The sequence below is a fragment of the Maylandia zebra genome, linkage group LG22 (assembly GCF_041146795.1).
Source record: "Maylandia zebra isolate NMK-2024a linkage group LG22, Mzebra_GT3a, whole genome shotgun sequence".
NCBI lineage: Eukaryota > Metazoa > Chordata > Actinopteri > Cichliformes > Cichlidae > Maylandia > Maylandia zebra.
In genome coordinates, this window is record NC_135187.1 from 7,545,671 (window position 1) to 7,572,085 (window position 26,415).

At 40.8% G+C, this 26,415-nt stretch overlaps 1 protein-coding gene across 4 annotated transcripts in view; it reads left to right on the forward strand.

Annotated features, from left to right (window-relative positions):
* The window catches only part of cica (capicua transcriptional repressor a), a 51,235-nt gene that overhangs the window by 16,824 nt on the left and 7,996 nt on the right, over positions 1–26,415 (forward strand). For 2 of the 4 annotated variants that reach the window (XM_004572675.4, XM_004572677.5), the window contains exons 4-15: positions 4,178–4,309; positions 6,788–6,941; positions 15,688–15,787; positions 15,916–16,098; positions 16,410–16,536; positions 17,434–17,606; positions 20,026–20,158; positions 21,925–22,007; positions 22,303–23,134; positions 23,541–23,677; positions 24,716–24,876; positions 26,109–26,352. In XM_004572675.4, the coding sequence (XP_004572732.3) occupies positions 4,178–4,309; positions 6,788–6,941; positions 15,688–15,787; positions 15,916–16,098; positions 16,410–16,536; positions 17,434–17,606; positions 20,026–20,158; positions 21,925–22,007; positions 22,303–23,134; positions 23,541–23,677; positions 24,716–24,876; positions 26,109–26,352 (2,459 nt within the window). The remainder of the gene's footprint in view (positions 1–4,177; positions 4,310–6,787; positions 6,942–15,687; positions 15,788–15,915; positions 16,099–16,409; positions 16,537–17,433; positions 17,607–20,025; positions 20,159–21,924; positions 22,008–22,302; positions 23,135–23,540; positions 23,678–24,715; positions 24,877–26,108; positions 26,353–26,415) is intronic. The other 2 variants (XM_004572678.4, XM_076879074.1) reach the window with 2 other exon arrangements.

Below are 26,415 nucleotides of genomic sequence, written 5' to 3' on the forward strand. Positions count from 1 at the left end.
GGCAGAGCAGGCCCCACGGCTGAGATCTCTCCTAAATATAGCCCAGCTCAAGTGCAGCTGCATTAGCATCACAAGTTTCATTACTGCTCTCTTTGAGTGCATCTGCAGTCTTCAGTGACGGAGAAGAAGGAGGAATAAGAGCTCAGAAGTAGCTCAGGAGCTGTTTTATTGCTATACTTTCCACCCACGGGAGTGATTATTAGGAAAGGTCTAGTGGTAGTAACGTGCAGTCATGGGTCAGATGCATAGTTTTCCCCACTTTAAATCGTGTGCAAGTCTTTATCAGTTCAGCCTTTTGCTTGTCACTAAACCAAGTAAACCAATAAAAACATCTGATGTAGATATCCGAGCAGTGCTTCTCTGTGATAGTTTCACAACTCACTACTGTCAGTAGTTGATCAGTGCACTTCACCTCTTCCGGGTGTTAGCATTTCCTTAAAATGTTCAAAGTATCTCTAGCCAGGTTTTTCATAGCTAAAATAACCTAAACCGAAAAATAAAACTACCCACCGTTGCATTTGGCCATATTCTGGTATGTCACAACCACAGAGAGTATAAAACGTGGACATAATCACCATGACATCACCCACTGGTTTGTGAAGGCAGTTATGAAGCCTTGCGCCGAGCATTTTCACTGTCGCCATCTTAGTGTTTTGAAACTGGATGTGATGAGTGAGGGTTAGATCTCGCTAATGGCTTGTAATTCACAAGAGACAAGAAACCCCCTCCCTGCTCTCACCAGTGAGCTTCAAACTTTGCTTTTTTGACAAAGCTAATGGTTAAGACCTCCAAGTATGCCTTCGCCTTAGTTATCCCGCTATAGGCTCATGCTGCTGGGGACTTCCCCTCTTTTTACTAACCATGTTTTATATACCACAGCTGCATGTCTGTCTTTGTGTCTCTCTTTTTTCTCTCCCTTCAACCCCAAACTGATCACAGCAGGTTACTGCCACTCCCTGAGCATGGTTGTGTTGGAGGTCTCTTCCTGTTAAAACAATGTCCTTCTCCCCGCTTTTGCCAAATAGTTGCTTGTGTGTCTGTTACAATACCATGTTTGCAATGTAAAGTGCCTTGTGTGTACGATATGTTTAAATTGAGAGATTTTAGCCTTTACACACATGTACTACACAGATGAGCAGGTCGTAGTAGTAATTATTGTAATTGACCACATCTGTGGCTGGAAACAGCAAAATGTGTTGCATGTCGACAGTTTGAAATTCACGCTTCTTTCTATTGTTACAATAATTCGTGACATTATAACTGTATCCTATTGAGCTGCTCTTTTAAACTAGCAGACTGTCATTAGTTACACTTTATTTGAAAGGGTCTTAATTCTCTTAATTTGGTCTTATAGCCAATTCAAGAAATGTCTTCACTGAATATTCTACAGTAACAAATGTCTGCATCAGGACTTATTTGATTATTAGGATCCCCATTAGCTGTAACACAAAGCACAGCTATTCCTTCTGGGGTGGGCGTGTATATTAACACATTTTAAAACAGTGATGTAAAACAGTGTGACTTCTTTTAACTTGTGGATGAGGTGTAACCAGTTGCCCAGAAGTCATGTGACGTGTCATATAGCTGTGACAGAAGTCTGTATGAATCGGTTTATCACAAATGAAGTGTGTCATGTGTTTCAGTCAAGCAGTACACATAAATAGCCATAGACCTGCCTGTAATTTGCCACACACAGAAATCCAGTGTAATTTTGTTTGGGATTGTTTGTTTATGTCTTGTGTTTATATAATGAACGGTTGCTATGGTTGCTATCAAATGTTGTCTCTGCTCTTCCTTAAAATGTCTGCATCAGCTGATTTGTCCTCGATTGAGACCTTCAATCTCGTGGGTTTAAGAGCAGTGCAGCTGGATTTTACCTTCAACCGACTAATGAGGAAAACAACAATAACGTGTGTGAATTGTTTTGCATTTAAGGACTTTCCCGGGCATCTTAGCAAAGCGTCTTGTGGTGTATAAAGAATTTGAATAAGCCTCACTTCCTCAACTGAAGTTCCCTTTACAAACAGTAGTATAAACTTGGAGAAAGAAGTACGGAGTCCAGAAGTCTCAGTGCTGTGATGCTAGTCATGTGATCCGAGAATCTGCATCTAAAGGATTTCTTAAACACAGTGAAACTAACAGCAGCTACAGTACATCCAAGATGCACTTCTTTTTCTTACTTGTCTAGCTCAGCAGTATCTAGATCTTCATTTAGAAGAGCAATAGCTGGCAAATGGTTAGCTATATTTAGACCATTTTAATACTTAATTATATAATTATAAATGGAAATGGAAACTGGACATGTCAGTGCTGCAGCGAAGAGTTCACCACCAGTTCGTTTCCACCAGGCTGGACTTGAATCTGGACTAATGGAGGCAGGGGAGGAACAGGGAGCTGGGAGGAACTGAAGCTGAACGCTTTATCAAATAAACTCAGTAAAGATGTCTAAAATACCATGCCTCTGTAATTAATATAACTAGAAAGGTTAGTGGTGTATAATTCAACAGTTTAACAAGTTTATGTAGCTTAGTTTCCATTAACCTTGTGAGTCTCTTCTTTTACATGCTAGCTTTGTGTTTATCAAGTTTATGTTTAGCAGGTTTCGTTTCTGCTGAGTTTACCACCTTGGTTAAGGATATCAGCATGTTCACGTTCACTAAGTAGCCTGAAACACAAAAAAACAGCTGTGGTGAATGGGAATGTTTTTGCTTTTACAGGATCAGTCATTAACAGACAACCGTGCAGGGTTTTTCTCCATGCAGGAATCTTTTGTGCACCCCAAAAATGCTTTAACCCAGAAGGATATTGTAATAAATATACTGAAATCAAATTATGCTTGAGCTTTTCATTCGCTCAGCAGTAAAACACTGTAGAATTTGGTCTATAAAATGTTCAGAAGGAGCATAAGAAAGCATTAATTTATGTCATGTAAGGCCAAAGAATCACTTACTTTATGTGAATTAAACATGCCTACTGGGATCCCCATAGACCCATTTCAGCCATCTCAGAATGAGTGGTGGCAAACCAGTGTTTACCAGCATCCAGACTCATCCTCTGTGAGCTATGAACACTGAGTAAAAAATGAATGTTAGTCCAATGTTGTTGAGATGTTTTAGTCTTTAACAATATCCTGGTTCAACACAGTCGTTGCCATTCCAGGGAAATATTGGAAATACATAATTATTAGGGCAATTCATTGGACTAGGGCAGTTCTTTAAATTATTTTATTTGTATGTTCAAACATATTGTGAAATATTTGTATTAGGGAAAAAAATCTCTAGTAAAGGAAATTACTCCAGGAAAAATATGTACCCAGTGAAGGCTTGACTATAAAATTTACAGTAAATGTATGTACGTATGAACGTTATGGCATTCTGTTTCTTTTTTTAAATATTAATTGTAACTTCTTTTCAACATCTCCTTTTATTTTACTTAAGTTACTGAAGCAACCTTGCAAACAGGTGTTGTAAAATTACTGTTAAAAGAAAGACTGAGCAACGAGTTTTAGTTTTGAAAAGTCATCAAACTGCCTCTCGTGCCAAGCTCCTCTTTCAACCTGATATCAGCAGGAATATATATCACGTATGGTCAAACAACAACTTCTCTGTGATTTTACAGTATGATTTAGGGGAAAAATACTGCTGGGTCCTTATTTTGGACCCATGATGCATTGTGACTCTGTAAGATGGCAGCAGGAGAAGTTGCTCTAAACTCTTTGAATTTATTGCATTTTGTTTTACGGTGTCGTTTGTGTCAGCTTGAAATAGATCCCACTACAGAGAGAGTTCAGCTGAGAGTCTGAAGTTCGGCAGGGGTCTAGACAGCGAGTAGACTGGAGTCTGGAATCTGTGTGGATAAAATAACAGGTTCCCTCGTCACATCGCACACCACATGACCCCTCAACTCTCATTATCCTGAGGGCTCATCTGCATGTGTGTGTGCTGGAGACAGGTGCTGACTAGGTGACTGAGTACACAACTCCATTCATGGTCTCCAGACACATTTTGTCAAAGTGTGGTTTTTAGTATCGCTTCAACAGCAGTGATGGTCACACAAGACTTCACATGCTGCCAGCGGGCAGAGTGATACTTTCTGTTTACAGGCAGTGATACTGAGGCAGATAAACATGATGACATTTCACTTTTTCTCTCTCCCTCTTTCCCTTCTCTTCCCACAGTTTGGACCAACGTGGAGCCTCGGTCGGTGCCAGTGTTCCCTTGGCATTCGCTGGTCCCTTTCCTGGAGCCCAGCCAATCGGGAGCAGCTGCCCAGCCCGTTGATGGCCAACAGCTTGTCAATCAGAGCAAAGGTACCAAATGACCATATTCCTTTTCTGTACACACGACCTCGTAAGGTTTTACCCAGGAGAGGTGTGCCGAAGATGGATTCGTGCCCTAAAAACAGTTTTATAAACAGTTTTCCCACAATAAAATATTCATAACAGGAAACGGCATGCAGGGATATGTTCTCAAATAACGCCTGCCAAAACAATCAAGTACAAATCAACAGCCAAGTCAGTGTTTCCCAAAACAGTTGCGACAGGATTGCAAATCACCACAGTTGGTGTTCACACCATTATTATTCTCATAACATTGTTGATAACACTATTTATTGAGTCAAGTACTGAAATCTATTCAAAGACTGATTTGAGCAGGTGGGGATTGTCAGTAAGCTACAAGCTAATTTGGAAACAGAAATCTCTTTTGTACACATCTTAATGGGATTTTATTTTAGGCCCTTTAAGTCATATTTTTAAGAGCTGTAGGCTGTTTAAAGAGGTTCTGCTTACCACCTCTCTATTTATATCTGCTACTGGAGTAGCTTTGCATGATTCACAGTTCAAAATAAACAAGTAGCTTTAGCTCCTCCCTCTTCAAGCCAGCTTTCATCTGATTGGCTGCTCCTTACAAATAGAGGTTTGAACAGCAGGAGGAAACCAAAAGTACTAAAAACTGTCTCACACCCAGCATTTTGAGCTGTCTGAAGCCTGAGCCTTTCAGCCACAGGGATTTTACATGTTAACCTCATTATTTGAGACTTCATCCATGTTTAATATGATCTCTACCACTTTAACAGTGCATACCACATATGAGAGAAAATAAGGGTCCACTTTAAGACCTGCTTCGAAGGTCACAACTTAAAATTGCTTGTTTTATCTGCTCAGAAAATCAGAGTAGCTGGTGATAATTTCCCAATGAGCTGACCTGCTCATGAGTGTTTAGCAGCATTTGCTGCACACACCAGCATTTTCAGCCAATGTTAGTGTTTTTATAAATACTTAGCCACCTAGACATCACTCATTAGTTTTTGGATTACCAGTTTGAAGGTTAGAGTTTGACGTTTGGCCCAGTGCCATCTCGGCTCTGTGAAACCGAAAATGACTATATTTAGATGAGAGAATAGAGCTAATCAGCTAATGCCTAGCTAATTTGGTTAGCAAAGTGTATCTGTTATATACACAGACTGTATAAGTGAAGACAGTGCAGTTTTGATCACTAGTTTCTACTTCTACTGAAATGCAGCACAACGTTTATTGTGCAAATTAGAGTTTGAAAGCAGTATGAAGCATGGTGTGCTTTAGGGTGGGCCTACTAAGAGTTGCTGTGTAAGCATGCAACGCCTCTTAGTTTCTCTGTGAAATCCACCATCACTTATCATGTGTGGTTTCAAAACATCAAGATGACGATGCAGAAATACTGAGCTTGAGGCTTCACAGTAATGGTAAACGGTAAATGGCCTGCATTTGTATAGCGCTTTACTTAGTCCCTAAGGACCCCAAAGCGCTTTACACTACATTCAGTCATTCACCCGTTCACACACACATTCACACACTGGTGATACCAGTGGCACTGAACTGCCCATTTGGTGACAGTCGGTGGTTATTTACAGTAAGTGGCTTTATTATCTTAGAAGTCAGCAGGGTTAAAAACAAAATTTTCCTTGCTGAAGAAAGTGAACAGCCAACTCTTTTGATGATACTGAGAAATACTTTTGCTAGAAAATTAGAGAAATAACATCGAGAAAACAAAAGTAATATTAAGAGAGTGAGCAGAGAAAGAAAACCCCACTCTGTTTCGTATCTGTGAAAGTGGAATAGATAACTTCGTTGGACCCAGATCACCATGATCAGACTGCACCAAGTTACAAAATGAACATCATGCTGTATTAAATAAAAAATAAAATTAGCTTTGGAGACTATAAACTCATGAGGACATTATTTGCTGAGGCCTTAAATCATGTAATTTTCTCATAAACGTCTGCATCATAAGACTTCTGTTTTTGCCACTCCTGGATCCACTTTTTAGACCCAAAAGCTATGTCTTATTTTATTTTGTTAGATTTGTTCACCACACAGCCTGACTGACTAAATGCTGCAGAGAGTGTTAGCTAAATAAGTAATGGTGAATTCAGAAGTTGAAGCCAGTCTCTGTAAACCCGTCAAACCTTGAAAACAGAATAAATACAAGGAATACTCGGCTAAATCTTTCAGTCTGTGGATTTAATGGACGCACTTATTTGATGTACAGATTTAGATTTTAACTTTTCAGAGAACAGTTTCTTTATGTTTGCCTCCATCTTACACAAGTATTTTTGTTACTACAGCAATAGATTATAACATAGATTGAGTCAGAGCTTGTCACACCTCCCACAGACAGTTGGCCAGAATACCTGCCATCAGCAAGCTGCATGCAGAGTAGCCCCGTGTTTACACATACGCCACTGTTACTTTCATAAAGCTTCTCCACTAACTGGCACATAAATCGCTTTTTTTGGATAATATTTTCAGAGCCTCGCTGTGCTGTAGCTCTGGTGAGTGACGGGCGGTCAGGTCCTCCAGACCTGGAGAGAGGATCGCCATCATGTCCACCCCCAACGAATGACAATCCTCCTACAGACAGGGGTGGGGTGGACAGCGAGATGGAGAGTGACACAGATGACCCGTAAGTACAAAATGTTTGTTTGTTTTTTCATTTTATGCAGAGTTTCTTTCTGGCGAGTGATGTTTCGACGCGTACAGGGTCTTTTCATATGTTTTATTTGCTTGGATATTGAGGATTAAAGCCATAAAACGCACTACAGTCAGCTGACTTCAGTTCCTGTGGGCATCAAAGGACAAGCGCATGATTTGAAAGTGCATTAAGACCAGGAAGTACCCACTGCTGTTAAAGTGACCTGGAATTTCTTAATTGTTTTTTCTTTCTTATTGTTTTAAAGAGTTTTTATTCCTGTGAAGCACTTTGAACCTTTATATATGATTCAAGACTATAGAAGTGGTTGTGAGTGTACATGAGTCCAGGAGTGCCATGGGATTTTAAGTCAACCAAGCTTTATTATTTTAACTGCACAAATGGAATTTACATACATTCAGTGCCCTGAATGACACATCAAAGGTCCTGATTGGTAGAGAGGACAACATTTGTGAGGGGGAAGATTTCTTGTGTGGAGAAAACAAATAAAAACCCCTAAAGATGAAACAAAAGCTATCAGGAGAAATTACTCCAAAAGTTTCCTGTTTATGACTTCAGCTGGACTGGGGGTGTCAACGGCTTTCAGCATGAGTGTGTCATTTGTTTTTGAGGAGGTAACCACTAATGCCATTGTGCCAAATGAGTTAGAAAGGCACTTGAAGACCAAGGGTCCCCTTTCAGAGAAAGTTTGGCTACTGTAAAAGAGCACAGGATGTTAACTAGAGACGGCAAGAACGTGTGCTGGATTGTGTGGAACTGTCAGATGATGAGGAGTGGGGTTTTAGTTTTAGTGGGGCTTATTGCAAAAGCGTCTTCATCTGACAATAAAATCAAAATTGTCATTCATGTCATTCTGGATAGCATAAAGGGCTTTTTCTCTGCAGATGAAAGCTTGATTTCTCTTTGAAGAAAAGCTAGAAAACCACTGAGCTATACAAATAAAAATGGCCCGACTCTTTGCAAACAACTGCAAAGAAGGCATGCGAACAAAAACACTAATAATGATGTGCCTGCTGACCTCAAACAAGCAGCCAAAGCCTGATTTTTAACACGTAACAAAAGTAGAGCTGAGGCTTGTAGCCTCCATTACAGCACAATCTGCATGGCCTCAACATTTTCCTGCGAAGTGCACTTTGTTCTGTTTGCCCTGTGTTGATACTTAAACACTAAAAAAAGCTCTTGTGTGTAACCTCATTAGGATAGAGGCTTGAGCCTGTGTGTGGGACTGTAGCCTAGGATTCATGTGGTTCACTGGTAATGATGCAATAAGTCGTCTCAGGCCGTGCACACAAAATAAGGAACCACAAGGATAACGTTGTGTCTTTAAAGTCTAAGCTCTTATCGATGATGACCCCAGCCCATATTCTGTGCTATCAGAGTATGTAAATATTGCTTTTGTTAAGCCGTTCTTCCAAGTGTTGGCAATGAGGAGGGGGGAAAAAGTCATTCTAACTGATACGCTTAAAAAACAAGTTGCTTTTTGCTTTTCTCCAAAATATACAGTTAGAGTTTTAAAAAAAATAGCAGATTATATGTAAGATATTACTTTTTTTGAGTACAGAGGCCAACATTTATGAGTGCTGTTGGAGAAGAAGTGGAATAATCACAAAAAACAATAGATTGAATTTAAATTCAAGTGTAGAGGGTAGCGTGGTCCCCTGACCAATCAGAAGCCAGTCGACTGCCGAAGCGGTTTAGGTCTTATTTACATGCAAGTGCAGTCTTTATATCTGTCTGCTACTCACATATGAACTCAGTCACTTCTTAGAGCGAAATAGCAAACAGTCTGGAAATCTGTTTATCAGTAGCTGCTTGCTGGTCCCCTCACTTGCTGCTGAGGATATTTTATTCTAAAGTTTTTGTGTGTTTTTTTTCAGAGTCTCGCTGAAACAACAGAGTGTTGTTAAACAGGGACCTTCTGTCCCTTCGTGCTCCATTTAAATGGTGTCAACTCATTTTGAGCAAACACTTCATACATAGTGTTTGTTTCCTTTCTGCGACTCTCGGTATGACTCATGAAAGCGGGTAGTAACTGTGGATTATATTAGATGCAGTTTGTCGGTATAGTTTGAATCTCCAGCTTTAAAACTCTCAAGGACTCTACACTTGGAACAGGTGTATTGAAATCCACCTTTGCCAGCAGAATTCAAAAGAAACAAACAACTTTTCTATCAGCTGCATCGGTGTGTGTGTGTTTAAGTGTGTGTGTGTGTGTGTCTGGCAGGAGTTGTATAGTCTGTGCTTGTTCATTCCTCTCAGTCTCAGGCTGTGTCTTTACATCTGGCGGGGTTATTGCTCTTTCAGAGTGACTCAGACGAGCTGCGCGGCTGTCTGGCTGGTAGTGTGGTTATGAATGTTTCAGGGTCACTAGGCTCACAAAGGCTGCTGTCGCCAAAAGAAATAGATCAGCAATATCTTAACGTTACACTGCTTACACCTGTTATCTGCCTACATCTCAATGGAGAGGACAGCGGCATTAATAAAAACAAAAAGTCTGCACATTTAAAAAGAGCCGGTATATTAGCTCCACTACCCTGTTTTTATGTTATTCGTTATCAGCCTCTTGTTATCGGTCCATTCCCAGTCTCTTGCTTTCTTTTTCTGCTTTTGTTCACTGCCACACAAAAGTGAAACATCCCCCTACACAAGCACATTCACACATACGCCTATAAACAGTAATGACTTTACCCAAAGTCCTTCTAGAAGAAAGTGTCTCCACTTGGCAGTTGTTCCTGTTAGCAAACACTAAGGCCCTGTCTGAGCGAGTGGGGAGAGAACCATAACATTTGCTGCATGTAAAGAATCGGTAATTAAATCTGATTAAAAACTGGCTTAAAAGTCAAAAAACTCCCGACGTTGTTTCCGTGAAATCTGCCAAACTCCCAGACGGAAGCTTGTGTGCCATGTTTAACGTGTGGTTTAAACATGACCATGCCATGAGAAAAACACTATTTAAATTATTTAACCCTCAAGTCGCCGAGCTATTTTAGTTTTAGTAACTGTGACCTCCTTACCTTACCGTTAGTTGCAGGCTTATATTTAAGATTTTTGTTTGTACGTGTGCAGAAACATCTTCTGCAACAGCAAATGTTGCTACGCTAAATCTGTTAGCGTAGGTTTGCTTCAACACACAGACGTGGGAAATTCCAATCAAATCAGTAGCTGTGATGTCAAAAAGCACATATATATTACCGTTGGCCTTCCCACACCAATGGACCAATTGTCATTAAAAACAATGAACAGTTGGAGTAGAGGTGAAAATATTTCCTCACATAAATTTATGTCGGGAAACTTTTTTACAGTCAAAACTACCACATCAGCATATTTACATATGTGTCTGGGGCAGTGTTGGGGAGTAACGGAGTACATATGTTATGCTATGCCCTCTATATTTTTGGTAATTCCACGCCGGTGGAAACCCCAAACAAAACACGCATTAAGAGGCTCTAATGCCTGTGTCTCAATCTCACGGCCTATGTCACCTCTACTTGCGGCCTGCATAATGACGTGACGAAATATTTTTAAAAATTATTGTTCAAATAATTATTTTTGTGTTACAGGCATAGCCTCATGGGCTAGTAACCTTCAGTAATAGTAATAATTCACACAGCAATAGTACATTTATGTAGCTGTAAAAAACATGATAATATATTACATTACTCTCATTGAGTAATGTAACGGAATACGTTACAAAATACATTTGGGGCATGTAATCTGTAATCTGTAGTTGAATACATTTTAAAAGTAACCTTCCCAACACTGGTCTGGGGTCATGAATTGTATATTTGGCTACTTGAGGGCTAAGAGCGAGTATCTAATTTTGAAGACTTTGTACACTGTATGGACAAAAGTACCGGGACACTTATACATGTCACCTATAGGAGCTGCTCAGCCTTCACAACATGGGTTTCATGCTGTGAAGCTCCCAGTGCACAGTTTTCATGCTGATGTTAATACCAGAGGAGTTTTGAAACTCTGCAGACTGTTGAGTCAGCAGAACGGCGGTAATTTTAACACCCTTTGCGCCTCAACACTCGGCGCTCTGTAGCTCTGCGTGGTTTGTCACTTTGTGGCTCAGTTGCTGTGGTTCCTGCAGTAATACTACCTTCATTTGAGAGTGGAGAGAGGAAATCTCACAACGCATCTTATTACAGCACCACGCTCAAACTCTGCAGTGTAACCCATACTTTCACAGATGTTCGTAAAGGCAGACCTCATGGCTCTGTGTTTGTGATTTTATACACCTGCGGCAACGAAAACACCTGAATTCAAACATTAAGAGATGTTTTTACATTACTTGTTGTCCATATAGTTACTCCTTCATTACCAGCTCAGTCCAAGTCTCAGCAGAAAACCTGAATAATTCTGCACTAATCCACGTTATGGGCCACAAACACTGAAGATACAGCGAAGATACCTAGACCTGCACTATAATATCGAGTTACTGTCATGAATATGAGTAGCCCACGTGTTTCCTGAATCAGCCATCGATCGGCTCTATGAGGACAACCACTGTTCCAAACTGCCTGATTGAGAGTCTCAGAGTACCATGTCTCTGAGTCAAAACTAACTTTATGTTCTTCAGCATCAGAAACAGAGACAGTACTAAACCAAATAAGTTACATTTAGATTTCATAATGCCATGGTGTCAGTTATATATAACATTCCTGTTTTGGGTGGCTTTGGCATTTAATATAATTCAGCAACACCATCAAAGAGGTTTTCAACTTTTCACAAAATGACTGTGTTATCAGAGCTTAAAATGTGTTTTTCTTCATCAGATCTTCAAAAGTAACAGGAACACAAGTCTCTTTGTTTGGATCAATCATGCTTATGTATGTAACCTTCCCCAAAGGCTCAACCCTGATATTCTAATCCGTTAATAAAGTAAAAGTCTTAATTATTATTTTCCATACGATGGTGCTGTGTTGTTTAAAATGTGCTATAAACTTGGCTTTGTTAATGACTGTTTTGAGGGGTTTTCTGTGTAATATCTTGGCAGACATTTCTTAAGCTTGTTATTCCGATAATATCTTTTTACCCCATCCTAACTCTCTGACTCATTATTGTGTTGTTTTTTTTTATATTTCCTTGTTTCCCATAGCTTAATCATTATCTCCATGGACACTGTAAATATTACTCTTGTGCCTTCATCTGCTTTTGTTTATTTATTCTTTCTTTTTCTTGTGTTTGCCATATTTGCCAAAAATGTTGAGTAGAAAAGAAAAGGAGAAGAAAAAAAACACCATATTCATGTAGTCACAGCTTGACACCGAGTTCACTGTCTAACAGACTTTCTGTCTGCCTGCTCACAAAAGCTTTTCTTCTAAACAGAGTTTTTTATTATTATTTCCTTTTATCTGACACCAAGTGTAGCAACAAGATTTCCTGTGTTTCCTGTTGCTCTCAGGAAAAAGTCTGAGAGTCAACACTAAACTATTATTCTTCTGCAGACGCCCTCAGATAATCTTTTCTAATACTGATAACTGGTATGTTCACATTTTAATTCTTAGTATTTCTACATTCCTGTAAGTTTCATTACTTTCCCCTACGTCAAGTTTAATATCATAATTAAAAGTTAAATTTTCCAATTAATCGACACTAAATCCGTCTTTTGTTTTTTCTCATAAAATGACCAGTCATGTCTTTTGAAGATAAGGTTAGCGTTTCGTTTACTTGTCATTATGAAACTGCTCATTCATACGTAACAAAAAACTGTCATCAGCTGCAGCAACAGCTGTAAAATCATGTTTTTCTATTGTTGTGTTGATAAAAATAATCTAATATTGTACAGTTTAGTTAGGTTTCTGTACTTGAGTACAGTGAACTCTTATCAACACCTGTACAGTTCTTAATAAATTCATTAGACCACCGCACAATGAAAGGTTTATTTCTACACTAAATTAACAGTATTAGTAATGACCAAAATCATTTTTTATGTTTCTGTAGTGGTTGTTCCACCAGTATGTGCAATCTCTTTAATCAGAATTGTATTTTTAATACTAAAATGTACATTTTCAAATGTACTGCTTGACGAAAAACTCAAAATATAGTAATGTCCATGATTATTTTTTGATTCACATGCCGAATTACAGTTATTTACACGCATTTATGAGAAGAAAAATTTGTTTTAGAAGTTAAATGTCACACTTGATTAATGTCTGACTTTTTTCTGAAACTCAGTTAGTTTTTTCTGTTTTTTCCCCCTAATCAATACCGATATAATTTTTAGTTTTACACAAAGCTTTGACAGATTTTTAAAAATATTTCTGTTTTCTTGGTGGTCTATAAAAAATCGTGTCAAGCAATGAATGCATATGGCTTATTAACACTTTCTCATCCCTGTACCGATACCCATGCAGTTTCTGCTGATCCAATACAGTCTTTTTCACTTTCGTGAGCAACTAAAATACTAATACAAAGAAACAAAAACTAGATAGAATCAACACTCAGTCTAACCACTATCTAAATTCACAGATTAGTTAAGCTTTTGTGCATTCTGTCAGATTTCTTTTTTCTTTTTATTATCTGATGCTTGTTTTCCTCTGACACCACTGCTCAAAACAGCAAGCAAACACTTTGATTCAGCAATACTTGGAATTTAAAAAAAATGCATTCAAACCATTTTTTTAGCTTGTGAAAGAGTTTATTTTTGGATGTTTCTTCCTTTGGTGATAGTTAATACTTCCAGTATTGTATTCACAACAACAATCTCTGTTTTCTGCAATCACGATCACCTTATACTCATGGATGATTATTCCATGTAAGGTTAAACAAACCTGATCCCACCTGATACCCTCATAATCAGCTAATTTATTTATAATTTTAGTTAATGTGAGTTATATAATAATTACAAAATTTGAACTTCATATTATGAAAATGTTCTGAGTTTCAGGCCCTCAGAGTACATAGAGGTGGGTAGTGATTTGGTCCCATATCTGCCATGTGTGACTGTTAAAAACTGTAACCAAATCTAAAGCCAAAATCATGTTTTAGCCCAGCATGTTAGAGACTCAAAGCAGCCTAATATAAACAACAGTAATGTTGAAATAATATTAAAAAAAGTAAAGCACATCACTGCATTTACCATTTATTTTAACTGCTGTTTACAGCAGCAGGTCAAACTAATGTATGTTTATGTATGTTTGGTTCCCTTTTCCCAGAACCAGTTCAGTGTCTCGGGGGGGAAATGCAGTTTCGTAGCAGAAAAAGCCGTTTCAGTGGAACTCACTGAATACATTCTCAGTAGTTAGCAGGCTTAATGATAGCGACGGTCGCTTTGAGGTGTCTGCACAGAGCTGAAACGCTACTAAAAGACAATATCAGCCACAGTCTGATCACCCTGCTGCCCTGTGGCAAGGGATACAAAAGTGTTTGCTGCTGAACCACAAGACTTTGAAGCCGTTTGTTTCATCAGTCTGAGACGACTCATCCACCACATTCCACCACAAACCTTTATTTCTATGACTTAATTATTTATTCATTAATTTATATCTTTTGTTTGGTTTTTTTGTGAGTAGCAAAGGGGATTTTTTTAAAAACCCAGCCTTGTTTTGATAATTAGAAATTACCACCGAGTCTCGAAGAGGTGAGAAACGTCGTGCCAACTAAATTTACAGCAGATGAAAGATACACGAAGTGGAAAAAGCAACACAGATGGAAAGAACTGCTCCATTATTTCATGATTGCATAGAAAACTGCAGGTAACCACTAAAAAGGAAACATTTTTTGTGGTTTCTGCAGCACGACATTTCATACTGGTTAAGTGGTTACTTCATATGAAACGCCACAGTGAGCTGAACCTTCCCTTCCTGCAGCAAATTTGTGAAACAAATTTAAAACATATGAGGTGGAGGAGTGAGATATCTGAATAAGCAGGCACTACTGCATCAGAGACCCTTCTGCTGCATTGCTTTCCTGACTTGGAGTATGTAGCCACACTAGTATGCTTTTATATTTAAAAGGTGTAAATGTTACTCCAGAAAACCCTAAAACACAGACTTGTGATATCAGTGCTGACCTAGTTTTAGTTTCCATACTCTGGGATTGTTTTATAGTTAGACTGGAGACAGATTCGCTCCCTGACTGGGGCTTATCGCTCTCAGAAAATAAACATTAAAGCCAGGCTCACATATGCCTGGCGATGTAAGTCTTCTCACGTCTGTATTCATTTTACATTTTTGTGTCATCACTTGATGATGGATACTCATCCCAGTAGGACTCTAATGTGTTGCTATATTCGCTTTGTAATGACGAATATATTTCAAGTGTCACAATTTCTAGCCAAAATCACATTTTGTTAGAATGACTTTTGCCAACTTTGAGGATCAGTATCATAAGCTATGTTGAAATTTAAATAGCAAAACTGAACTGCATTTTAAATGTTCCTGTGGGGTAGGGGGCTGTTCATGAAAGGTCTCCCTTTTACATTTATGATACCAGGATCATCTTCTATCTAAAGTTATTGTAGGGAAAAATGGGAATGTCGAAGGTGGTCCTCACAAAGGAATCTCTGGTCTTTCTTTTGAGTTCTTCTCCTGTAATATTTTCTGTGTCACTCTGCTTCCTGTCAATGCAGTCATTCGTGGATGGATATTATTTTTTGGGAAACTGTGGTAAAACGTCTGGACAGAGGATAAAGCCTCAGACTGAGGAATCTCCCTTGAATTCCCGTCTCAGTCAGAGTCTCAGTTTCACTTTTCTTTTTGTGTGGATGCAGGTTTTCCCCGGGTTTGGCCAACGATCCATCGCCTTCCACTGGAACCATTAAGAGACGCACACAGTCCCTCAGTGCACTGCCTAAGGACGGAGACAGAAAGGTCAGTCCGGAGTGCACCCAGTCAACCAGCAGACAAGATGTAAAAAATAGAAGTGGAACACCAGATGGTGATTGCTTGTTAAATGTCACTACAATAAACACTCGTGTCCTCTGCCAAACTTTAACCAGAGGGAAAAGGACCACATCCGCCGTCCCATGAATGCCTTCATGATCTTCAGTAAACGCCACCGGGCCCTGGTGCACCAGCGACATCCCAACCAGGACAACCGCACAGTCAGCAAGATCCTGGGCGAGTGGTGGTACGCTTTAGGGCCCAATGAAAAGCAGCAGTACCATGATCTGGCCTTTCAGGTAAACAAACACCCTCAAATTCTTCTTCTTTCCTCCTATTTTATTACTTCTGTGCTTTTTCTTGTAATGAATTGGTTAAATGTTTTGAATTGAGTTTACTGCTAACAAGTCTAACACATTAGCCGCTGTAAACATCCAGTTTCAAGTGGCTTCTCTGTAATTATCAGATTAAAAAAAACTGGGGGAAATTTCCCGAGCTGTGAAATCTGCACAGCTGGTATTCAGAAACTGAAACTGCATCAACAGAAAGTTGAAGACCTTTTCTCCTCCTCCTCCTCCTCCTCCTCCTCCTCATCTTTCTCCTCATTCAGGTGAAAGAGGCCCACTTCAGAGCCCACCCAGACTGGAAGTGGTGTAACAAGGACCGCAGAAAGTCTTTGTCAGAGGGCCGGGGTACCCCAAAGGAGCCACGGGAGAGGAGCATGTCAGAGAGCATAGGTGTGTGATGATCACCTCTAATCTGCATTTTTAAGCTAAAGGGAAAAAAACCATCTGTGAATCGCTTCGAACCTTCATAAGTTCTGCAGTGAATTTTAATACCAACTGTTGCTATGAAGCATTGTTTTTTTTAGATCTTCACATAATTTATATGTATAAAATGTATCAAGTTTGCTAGTTGTAATATAGTAATATTACGAAATTTAACAATTTTTCCAAGCAAGTCAAAAAAATACTGGTGAACTGTACAAATCCATTTCTTACTCAGGTGATTTTACATTTTCATACCCACAAAAAAAAATCACCACATCAAAATGCAAAGCAGCATGAGCAGATTATAGAATGACCCCAGTCAGCTGGCAAGTTCAGATCAGGGGCCATCAGCACTCTTACTCTCACCTTTTTTGTCTTGGTGTGACATAAACACACCACTTTAGGTTACACCTGTGCTCTTTTACCCCTCCCTAAAAGCTCAAACTCACTCTGTTTTCAGGAAAGACGAGTCAAAGAGAGCTGTTGTTTAAAAAGCTCCATCTAGAGGAAATAAAACTCACAATGTTTCTCTAGATGAGCCAGGGGAAGGCTGAATATCAGTATTAAATTATCACAAAGTCATTGTGATTAAGATTATTTGCTATAATGGAGGAGCCTCGTCTTCAGTAATAAAGGGATTTGCTTGTATTTTATTATAAAATGCACAAAGCGTTACACACATTTGTATCAAGTGTCAGGCTTTTGTTCAGTATGGACAACAATAACTAAACCCCTCGACTGTCAGAATATAAAGGAGCGTTTCTGAGTATAAACGTATTGATTTGAAGCTGTATTGATCCGCTCCTTGATGATTCAATGTGATATTTGATCTTTGTTCTGAGTCTGCTCTTCTCTCTTCCCCAGATGCCCACTCAGAGTCCCAGGTGCTGGAAGGGAAGGGGGGAGGCTCGGGATGGCCGGGGGCATCGGAGCGTCGAGGAGGGATGTTTGGGGGGCCGTCTCACCGTCCCCGAGCCTTTTCCCAGAGTGCAGTGCACACCCTGGAGCAGAGGGAGTGGGAGAGAGACCTGGAGAAGGTGCGAGGTTGTTAATCTGTAGCTGCCAGGCAGCAAACAGACTCAGGAGATTTAAGACTGTGAAGAAAGCTGTTTCAGATCACTGGATACCACCAACTGGTTACTTACCAAACAGTGTAATTTCTCAGAAAAACACCCACGTAAATCTATTTAATGTGTCAAGTTGAGTGTATTTAACAAGTTTCTTAGAGAAAAATGCATCCCAGAGTGAAATGAAGAAGCAACAGAGTGAAGTAACTTAAAGAAACCCACATGAACTCAGCGGTTGCAGTGTTTGTGTGTGCCTCTGCACGCACACCGCAGACGTGTGTCCCTCAGACCGCAGAGCGTTTTGGCCGAATGCTGTTCAAAAGCAGTTCAAATGGACTCGCTCGATGCTTTGTGTGAGGGCTCGAGTTGTTGCTGCTGAAAACCCAGTGGAAGCTCTGGGGGAGAGCAGCCTCCAACTTCAAAGGTTTCGCCTTCTACTTTTTGTGTGCCTTTGAAGGTATGAGACTGGTGTTTGCTGCTTCGCTCCTAATCACAGAGGAGTAGGCCTACATGCGAGCGCTTTTGTCTGAAGGCGTTCATCTGATGCCACGGGCGTAAAGAATGTATGCATGCTTTAATAATAGCTGCATTACTTCTGTCTGATTTCTTTAGAGTTTATAAACAGCACATCTTCCAACACTAACACTTTTTTCACGGGTTTCTCCCATATTTTAAGACAATCCTGTTTTCCTCCATCTCTCGGGGAAACTCCTGGGAATTTGTGTGAGTCTCAGACTTTATTGTAAATAACTGGAACACATGCATCTGTTACCAAGGTTACCTCGTCTGCCAGATTGTTTGTGAAATGCTGTCTACATACAGAATTCACACACCACATGTAATTTTAATGAGATTTTAATCCATCTGTAACCCACAACATGCATTAAGAGGTGTCTGTTTCACAGCAACATGCATCAGAAAGGTGACTTTAAAACACAGCAAAATAAATAATAATGCCTCGAGCAATGTGTGCGAGTTGCTGACTTCAGTGAAGTTGGAAAGACGAACCTAGACCAGGATATGTGCACACATTAAACTAATGTCTAGGTCTGCTTTCTTTCATCTGTGCAAAATCTCTAAAATTAGAAACATCCTATCTCAGACGGATGTGAAAAATGAGCTCTTGCATTTGTTACTTTGAGACTGGACTGTTGTAATTTCTTACTATCATTAGGTTGTTCTAAAAGCTCCTTGAAAAGCTTGAGCGAGGCTCAGTTGCCGCAGCGAGAGTACTGGAAAGAGAGATCATATTTCTCCCGTACTGACTTCTCTTCTTTAGCTCCCTGTTGAATCCAGAACTGACTTAAAATCCTTTTTCTCACATACAAAGTCCTAAATGATCAGGTCTTGCTGTAGATTGAGAAGCCTCATAGTATGATATTATCCCAACCGAGCACTTTGTTCTCAGACTGCTGGCTTAATTACGGTTCCTCGAGTTTCTAAAAGTAGAATGGTAGGCAGAGCCTTCAGCTATCAGGCCTCTCAGCTCGCAGTTTGGATTCAGGAGAGAGACACCGGCTCTACTTTTAAGATTCAGCTTCAAACTTTCCTTTTTGATAAAGCATATAGTTAGGGCTGGATCACACATTCCTGAACCATCCCTTAGGTACGCTGCTATAGCCTCAAGCTGCTGGGGGACTTCCCGTGATGCACTGAGCATTTTGTTCCCCCCTGACCTTTTTACACACTTTTCACTGCATCTCAGTAATGTTTGTCTTCTCTCTCCCATAGTCTGTGGTATTTATTTGTCTTCTATGCTTTCCCTTTTTTACTTTTCTCTCCCCCGACCATCCCAGGAGATGGCTGCCCTTCCCTGACCCTGATTATGTTGCAGGTCTCTTCCTGTCAGAAGGGACTTCTTCCATCCTACTGTCATCGAGTGCCGCTTATTTATCTTACAGTATAAAGCACCTTAAGGCAGCTATTGTGAATTAATGCTATAGAAATAAAACTGAATTGAACAGCCACAACTTGAGGTTTACAAATCAATTACTCATACATGAAATATTGTAAAACCACCAAAGATACCCCTCCCCACTCATATTAAATTACACAACTAGTTGCAACCAAATTAGGACAAATAGTGATATCTCTGTGTCATGAGAAGAATGTGCAGGGACCAAAAACACAGAGTAGTTCCAGATCACTGGTTATACTGCAGGACGTAGCTTAAAAATGATTTCTTTTACATTTTTCAGGGCAAACTTTATTTAAACATTCAGTAACTTTAGTGGCACTCTGTGTCACAATCACTATAAAATACTCTTGTCGTCCTAAAAAAAATAAATCTCCCATATTTTGGACATAAATGTTGGCTGGTGTCATTCAGTGTCGGTGATATATTTTAGAGAAATCACTTCATGTGCCGTCTTTCTTTCTCCACTTTCAGGAGGACGGCACAAGTTTGTTTCGCGGCCGTCCACCGCCTCAGTCGCTGTACCAGGGTGGGGCCAGCGAGGACGTGACTAGCGATGAGGAACGCATGGTCATCTGTGAGGAAGAGGGAGACGATGATGTCATGGGTGAGTGAGATTATCTGCAGAGTGATTTTAGTGAGGTTACAGTTTCATAACCAGAGAGTAATAGTTTCAGTTCCCATGATGGCCAGTAAACTTCTGTTTTCTTACTCAGTGTGACTCTGTCAGCAAATACCTAATGCTTGAAAAAAAAAAGTGTCTCTGTCATGCAGCCATAACACTTCAGCTGCTAATTGCTAGTCTTAAAATATCACGACCACAACAGCACATAATTCCCAGTGTAGCTGTGAAAGTCTGCAGGCAGCCTTAACAACCTTTGTCTCATTTGCTCTACAGAAGAAATCAATTCATAGTCATAGGTGTAGATTTTCCAGTCAACCTACAGGATACTTCCTTTTCACTATTATAAACATGTGTGTTTCACTACGCCCAGTAGGAAGCTGAAGACTTTTGTTGTTAAAAAAATAATAATAATGACGTGACTCATAAGTATAACAATGCCTCTGACAGGGCAGGTCTCTTTCTTCATCATTAATCTTCCTCTGTGAGCTCACACAGCTACTAGATCTTTTGTGACACAAGTAAATATCCCTGTCACGCACACAAACACATGGTATTAAGGATCTGCAGGAGAGAGCATGCAAATGCAGGAAACTGAGGCAAGATTAATAAACAAAAGGCAAGGTTTAAATGGCTGATAAATACTTAGAAGAGTCCAGTTAGGTCCAGTATTTCACAATAAAAGCAGAAATCTAAAGCAGACACATAGAAGGAAAAACCATAAATAGCATTAAAAAATGGATGTAGCCACCATGATGTCACCCACTGGTTGGTGAAATCCCACCGTTTTGGTGTGACGAGTGTGGGAATGAAAGGGTTTACAGCAAAGGCCGTTTTCACATGGACGTCTATATAACTGGAACCAGAGGCATCACCCCCTGCTGGTCATTAGAAAGAATGCAGGGTTGAAGCTTCACTTCTGAAGTGACGTTACCGCCATCTTTTTTACAGTGTGTGGATAATACTGAGAAAAACTGAAAGCTGAGAGTGGAGAGACAAGAATACAGTGGGTATATACACAGGACTGAGTGGACACAACTGAATACAGATGAAACTAATGAGGGCGGGGCAGCAATCACAAAGGAACAATAGGCAAAGAGAACGTCATCACCAAAATAAAACAGGAAATAAGAAGAAAGAAGGAGATTGACACATGGACAAAACAGGAGACAAAGACAAGGAAATATGACACACTTTGAAATAGAAGAAAGAGTATCAGTTAAATCGAAACAGGGAACATAAAGGAAAGGAAAAGGAAAAAAGACCTGACTTAGAATAGAAAGAATTCATTCATCACTGAGGTGAATACGGGACATAAGCACAATTAACAAAAGACCCAAAGGAGGGCAGAGTAGTGAATCGTGCCTGCGTGTGTGGATTCAGCAGGTGTATGTGAAATAAAACAGGAATAAAGAAATCAGAAATCCTCAGAGCCTCTGTTCTATTTTTAACTGTTATGAACTGTAATAAAGACATTTCAGCCAAAAATTCATGAAAAAGCCTTAAAGCGCTGGATGCTCTCACACATGAGACTTCTCAATGTGTCCACCACTCGCAAACATCCAAACAAAATCTAAACCCATGAAAGGTTTGAAGTGTGCTGTGTGCGTTTTGTGCACTTGTGCCGATATTTTTTGAAGAGAGTAAATAAGAAAGAGATCAATGAAATTGATAAGGCTAAAATGTTTTTTAGGTGAATAAAGAATAATTATTCTAATAATAAAAGGGGTTGTGTGATATTTCACCCTCAGAAGATTCATGTCCTGAAGGCTCCATCGACCTCAAGTGTAAAGAGAGGGTGACAGACAGCGATGAGGATGAACCAGATGGACAGGTACGTGCAGGGTTTAAAGAGATGTTCATTCAACATGTGTTTGTCTTATTTGACTTGTTCTTGGAGTCTGTAAAGTTTGAAATTTAGCACAAAGCTCTTTCTGTTTGATCGAAAGTGATTCTGAGTCATCAGCGTTAAATTAGCATCATATTGTTGGTGCTTTATTTTAAGGCTTTTTCTGCATTTCTTTATTCCCATCGAGCATTAAAAACCCACAGACTGTTACTGTAAGTTGAGAAGAACTTCACATATTAACTTTCCCCCTTTGATCTCTGTGCTTCTCTCTTCCCTCCAGCATGGCTTCCAGCCTGTGGCTCGCTCCTCTCTCCCCTCCTCCTCTCCCTCCATCATTCACTCCGACTCCTCCTCGGCTAAAGGGAACGGTGGCGGTAACGGAGGAGGTCCTGAAGACGGGTCAGAGAAGAAGAGAAAGAGAGGTGCAGATGGAGGAGAGGATGAGAGCGAGGGAGCCCTAAAGACAGAGCAAGCGGCAGCGGGTGGAGGAGAAGGAAATGGAGGAGGTGGGCAGGGTGTCTCCTCTCTCTTCATCGCCCAGCCTCCTCCACCGCTGGCCCAGCAGAGTTTGACCCCGGTCGGCGTCCGCATGGCCCCCACGATGGTGACTAACGTTGTGCGCCCCATCGCCAGCACGCCCATCCCCATCGCCAGCAAGCCGGTGGAAGGAGCCATCACCCTCAGCACCCTGCCACAGGACAAGAAGGCCACTCTCCTGATTGGGGGTGGAGGTGCTCAGCAGCTGCCGATCACAGCAGGGGGTGGGTACCTGTCGTCCTCCTCCCCTGGTCCAGTCAGTGTAACCCCTGTAGGAGGCAGCAGCCTGCTCACTAGCCTAGGTCTGGGACCCGCTCAAGCAGTGGAGCTCCTCTCCCTACACATCCAAAGCCCCCTACCTGTCCTCCAGCTCCACCCCACTGCTGCCACCACCTCTTCTCTCACACCTCCCGCCTGCCCCACGACCCCGGGACAGGCGCAGTACATCCTGCCCACCGAGAGCCCCTCCTCCCCTCAACTCACTCACCAGCAAATCCTCTCCCTGCCCGCAAATGCCGCCCTGGCCAATGGCGTGCACTCGGGGGCGGGAATCAGAGTCAGCCCCGGGACTAGAGGTGAGACAGAGAGCAACGATTGGCTGAGAGAGAAAAAAAATGGCAAAAAAAAGTAAAAATGTCTTTCTTTGATTTTTCTTTCTGCTGCTCTTCCCTTCACTACAGTAGATTTGATTGGCTTACATAAACGGGAGATACATGATTGACATGAGTTATGAGTGCCCGCCGCCCGCCCACGTCCTAATCACTCTCTGTTCATAAGAAGCAACAGGACGTCATTCCACCTTGTTATCAGCAAGGAATTTCACTAGCATCTGTAGCTGAAATGTTCCCTCCGTCTCAGCGTGTCTCCACCCACCGCCGCTCCTCTGATGTCTTCACCTCCCCTCTTTTGACTCGATTCATCTGTTCCTCACGCTGAGTGATTTAATTCTCTCTCTCTCTCTCCCTGCTTCTCACTAATCAGTCCAAACCCAGTCGCCAGTCTTGCAGAGCAAGATGTTGGTTCCCATGGCAACAGTGAGAACCGGGTCTACTCCTCCTCATCCTTCCCTGGTGGCTCCGCCTCTTCCCGTGCAGAACGGCCCTGCGACAGGAAACAAGGTAAGAACACGGTGTCAGAGATAAATACCTGCCAGCCCGGTGGCTCGGAGCAGCAGCGACGTTAAAACCCGAGTGAGGCGACAACAAAGCAGATGACACGAGGACGTCCACGCGTGTTTTACTCATCTGATTTGGAGCAAAATTTTCTTTTTGAGTAAGAAAATTAGATTCACACATTACAAGCAGCCTTTTACTCTTATTTGTGAAGTTGTGTTGAGCGTTATTTAAATTAAAAGATCATAAAAACTCCACGTGTAGAATCATCAGTCAAATCTGATGTCAGAGTGCTAAATTTGCTACAAAATGAGGTTTTAAAAAGCTTTCTTTCCTCTGAAAGTGAAACTTCTACCTCTTACTTCAGCCCTCTTTGTGTTGCAGACTTAGGGTATTTTTCAAATCAGAATAATTTGAATGCCATGTCTCCTTTTTATAATATCTCTTTCAGTGCTCAAGGACACCCGATTTGTATCGTTAATCAGGGGACCTATTATGCTGATTTCCATCTCCATGTTTCTTTCTTGGACTTTATTTACAAGACAACTCTTATCTTATACTGAGTCAGTTCATGCACCGTCTGAAAGAAGCTATTTTATCTCTGTGATGACCATATAAAGATATCAAGTCTTTTGACAGATCTCTATAAGCTTTTTAATTAGATGATGGTCGTTAACATTAGTGAGAGGGGCTGTCGCATTTGTGGCTTTGTTTCTAATTCTTAGGAAGGAATTAAACTTTCTCACAAGAACAGAAAAGTTTAGTAATTTGCTTTCACACCGTGACCTGAACTGAGGGCGAATTACATGTACGCCATTGCTTTCTTTGTTTTTCGAGCTCAAAGGTCTGCTTGAGATGTTGTTATAGGCTCAGAAACCCGGCTTTAATTCTTTTGATTTCTCACAACCATGAAAATACATTGTATGTTTATAGCTTTTAAATACTGGATACATGACAGAGAGATGATAAAATATGAAACCTGTTCTCTAAAAAACTGAAACCTGGTGAGGAATTAATGGTGTTTTTCTGATTCCCCCACTCCAGATCATCCAGATCGCTTCCATGCCTGTTGTGCAGACCAACGTCCACCCTAGCGGTGCAGCAACAGTACATCCTGGGAGCCCCTATCCTGTTTCCATGGCAACGGTGATGACTCCCGGTGCTGCGCCCCCACAGACCGTTCTCCTGACCTCTCCACCCACCAGGTCAGTAACACAGGCCTAACACCTGAAAGACAAGCAAAACGTGCCCTGACTAAACTTTACTGGACTAATGAGTGAGCTGGTCAGAAAGGACTCAGAGACACTGGAGTTCAACAACTTTAAAAGATGCTGTCAGATATTGATTTTGGCTGGGTCATGCCATCGCTTAATGTGCTGCAAATGCAGATAAAGAAAGTCAACACTTTGAGCACGATTTAATTCTCCATTATCCCTTACAGCCATGTGAACTATGACACCAACTATAAAAAGCCTTACACTTTGCAAAAGAGAACTGCTACATACGGAGAAGTTTCTGAAAGTTTCTTTAAAGCTGGAATCATGACTGAGTATTTTATAGACAGTAAACAAATTTACACCCAACATTTAAACCATATTTATTAAAACAAACCCAATAGTTATCTGATCCAGCTGCAAATAAATATTTTCTTCATACAGACTGTACAGGGGATGAATTTTGACTTACGTTTTAAGTACTGTTAGCGTCTTAAGTTATGTAACTACACAACTAACGATACAACTAATGAGACAGCAAGCAGCTAACTGATCCAATTTTAGAGCCTTCTGGAGAATTTTAGTGCATTTATGCAACACATCACATGGTTTGCTGTGCAATTAATTATACTAACAGACTGTGTGAGTTAGCTTTGGTGAGTTAAATTCTAGTATGCTGTTAGTCTGTTAGCAGATATGTGTCTGTGCATTGCAACCATACAGTTCATGGATGCAACTGTCTATTCAGTTACTTAGCTCTCCACTCGCTTGTCTTGTAAAACAATAACAGGGCTAGAAAACAGCATGGGAAAGGCAGGATAAGAGGGCATGAACACAGTCTGACAAAAAACAGACACGTTAAATATACACAGAGGGCTGACTGGGTAGCAAAGCAAAGGTGAAAGCAGTTAAGAAAGGCAAGTCAGACAATCAGGAAAGGAGGGAAAAGTAACAAAGGCAGGAAGTTAGATTGCATTAAAACACATGACTAGATTGCATTAAAACACACGACTAACCTAACTTTCAGAGTAAAATAGGCCGATTACTCACTGGCAAACATGAAGTCAAAGTCAGATAACGCAGAAGGAACTAGAAAACACAAAACCGACAAATTAGGACCATGATGGCGGTGGCTACGACCGTCTTTTACGTACACTAATCATTTTATTATTATTTTATATATTTTTTCTGGTCACTACTGATATGGCTTTTTTCTCGTCCAGGATCACGTATGTTCAGTCAGGTCCAGGTGTCACCACGGCAACGCACCAGCAGGGTCCACAACCCCCTGGTCCTGCATATCTCCAGTCTTCTCTGGCAACCCTGGGCTTCACCGCCATCGCCCCAGCTCCACAAACCCTGGTTCAGCCAGTCGTTGGTCAGCCTCCGCTACTCGCCCCAGCTCAGCCTCTAAGCTGTCAATCACAGAGCTCTCCGGGACAGACAGCGGGCACCACCGGTCGTCAGGTAAAAAGAGATTTGCACAGTATCAAATATCACTACAGTGTAGAGGTGTGAGAGAGAAAGTAA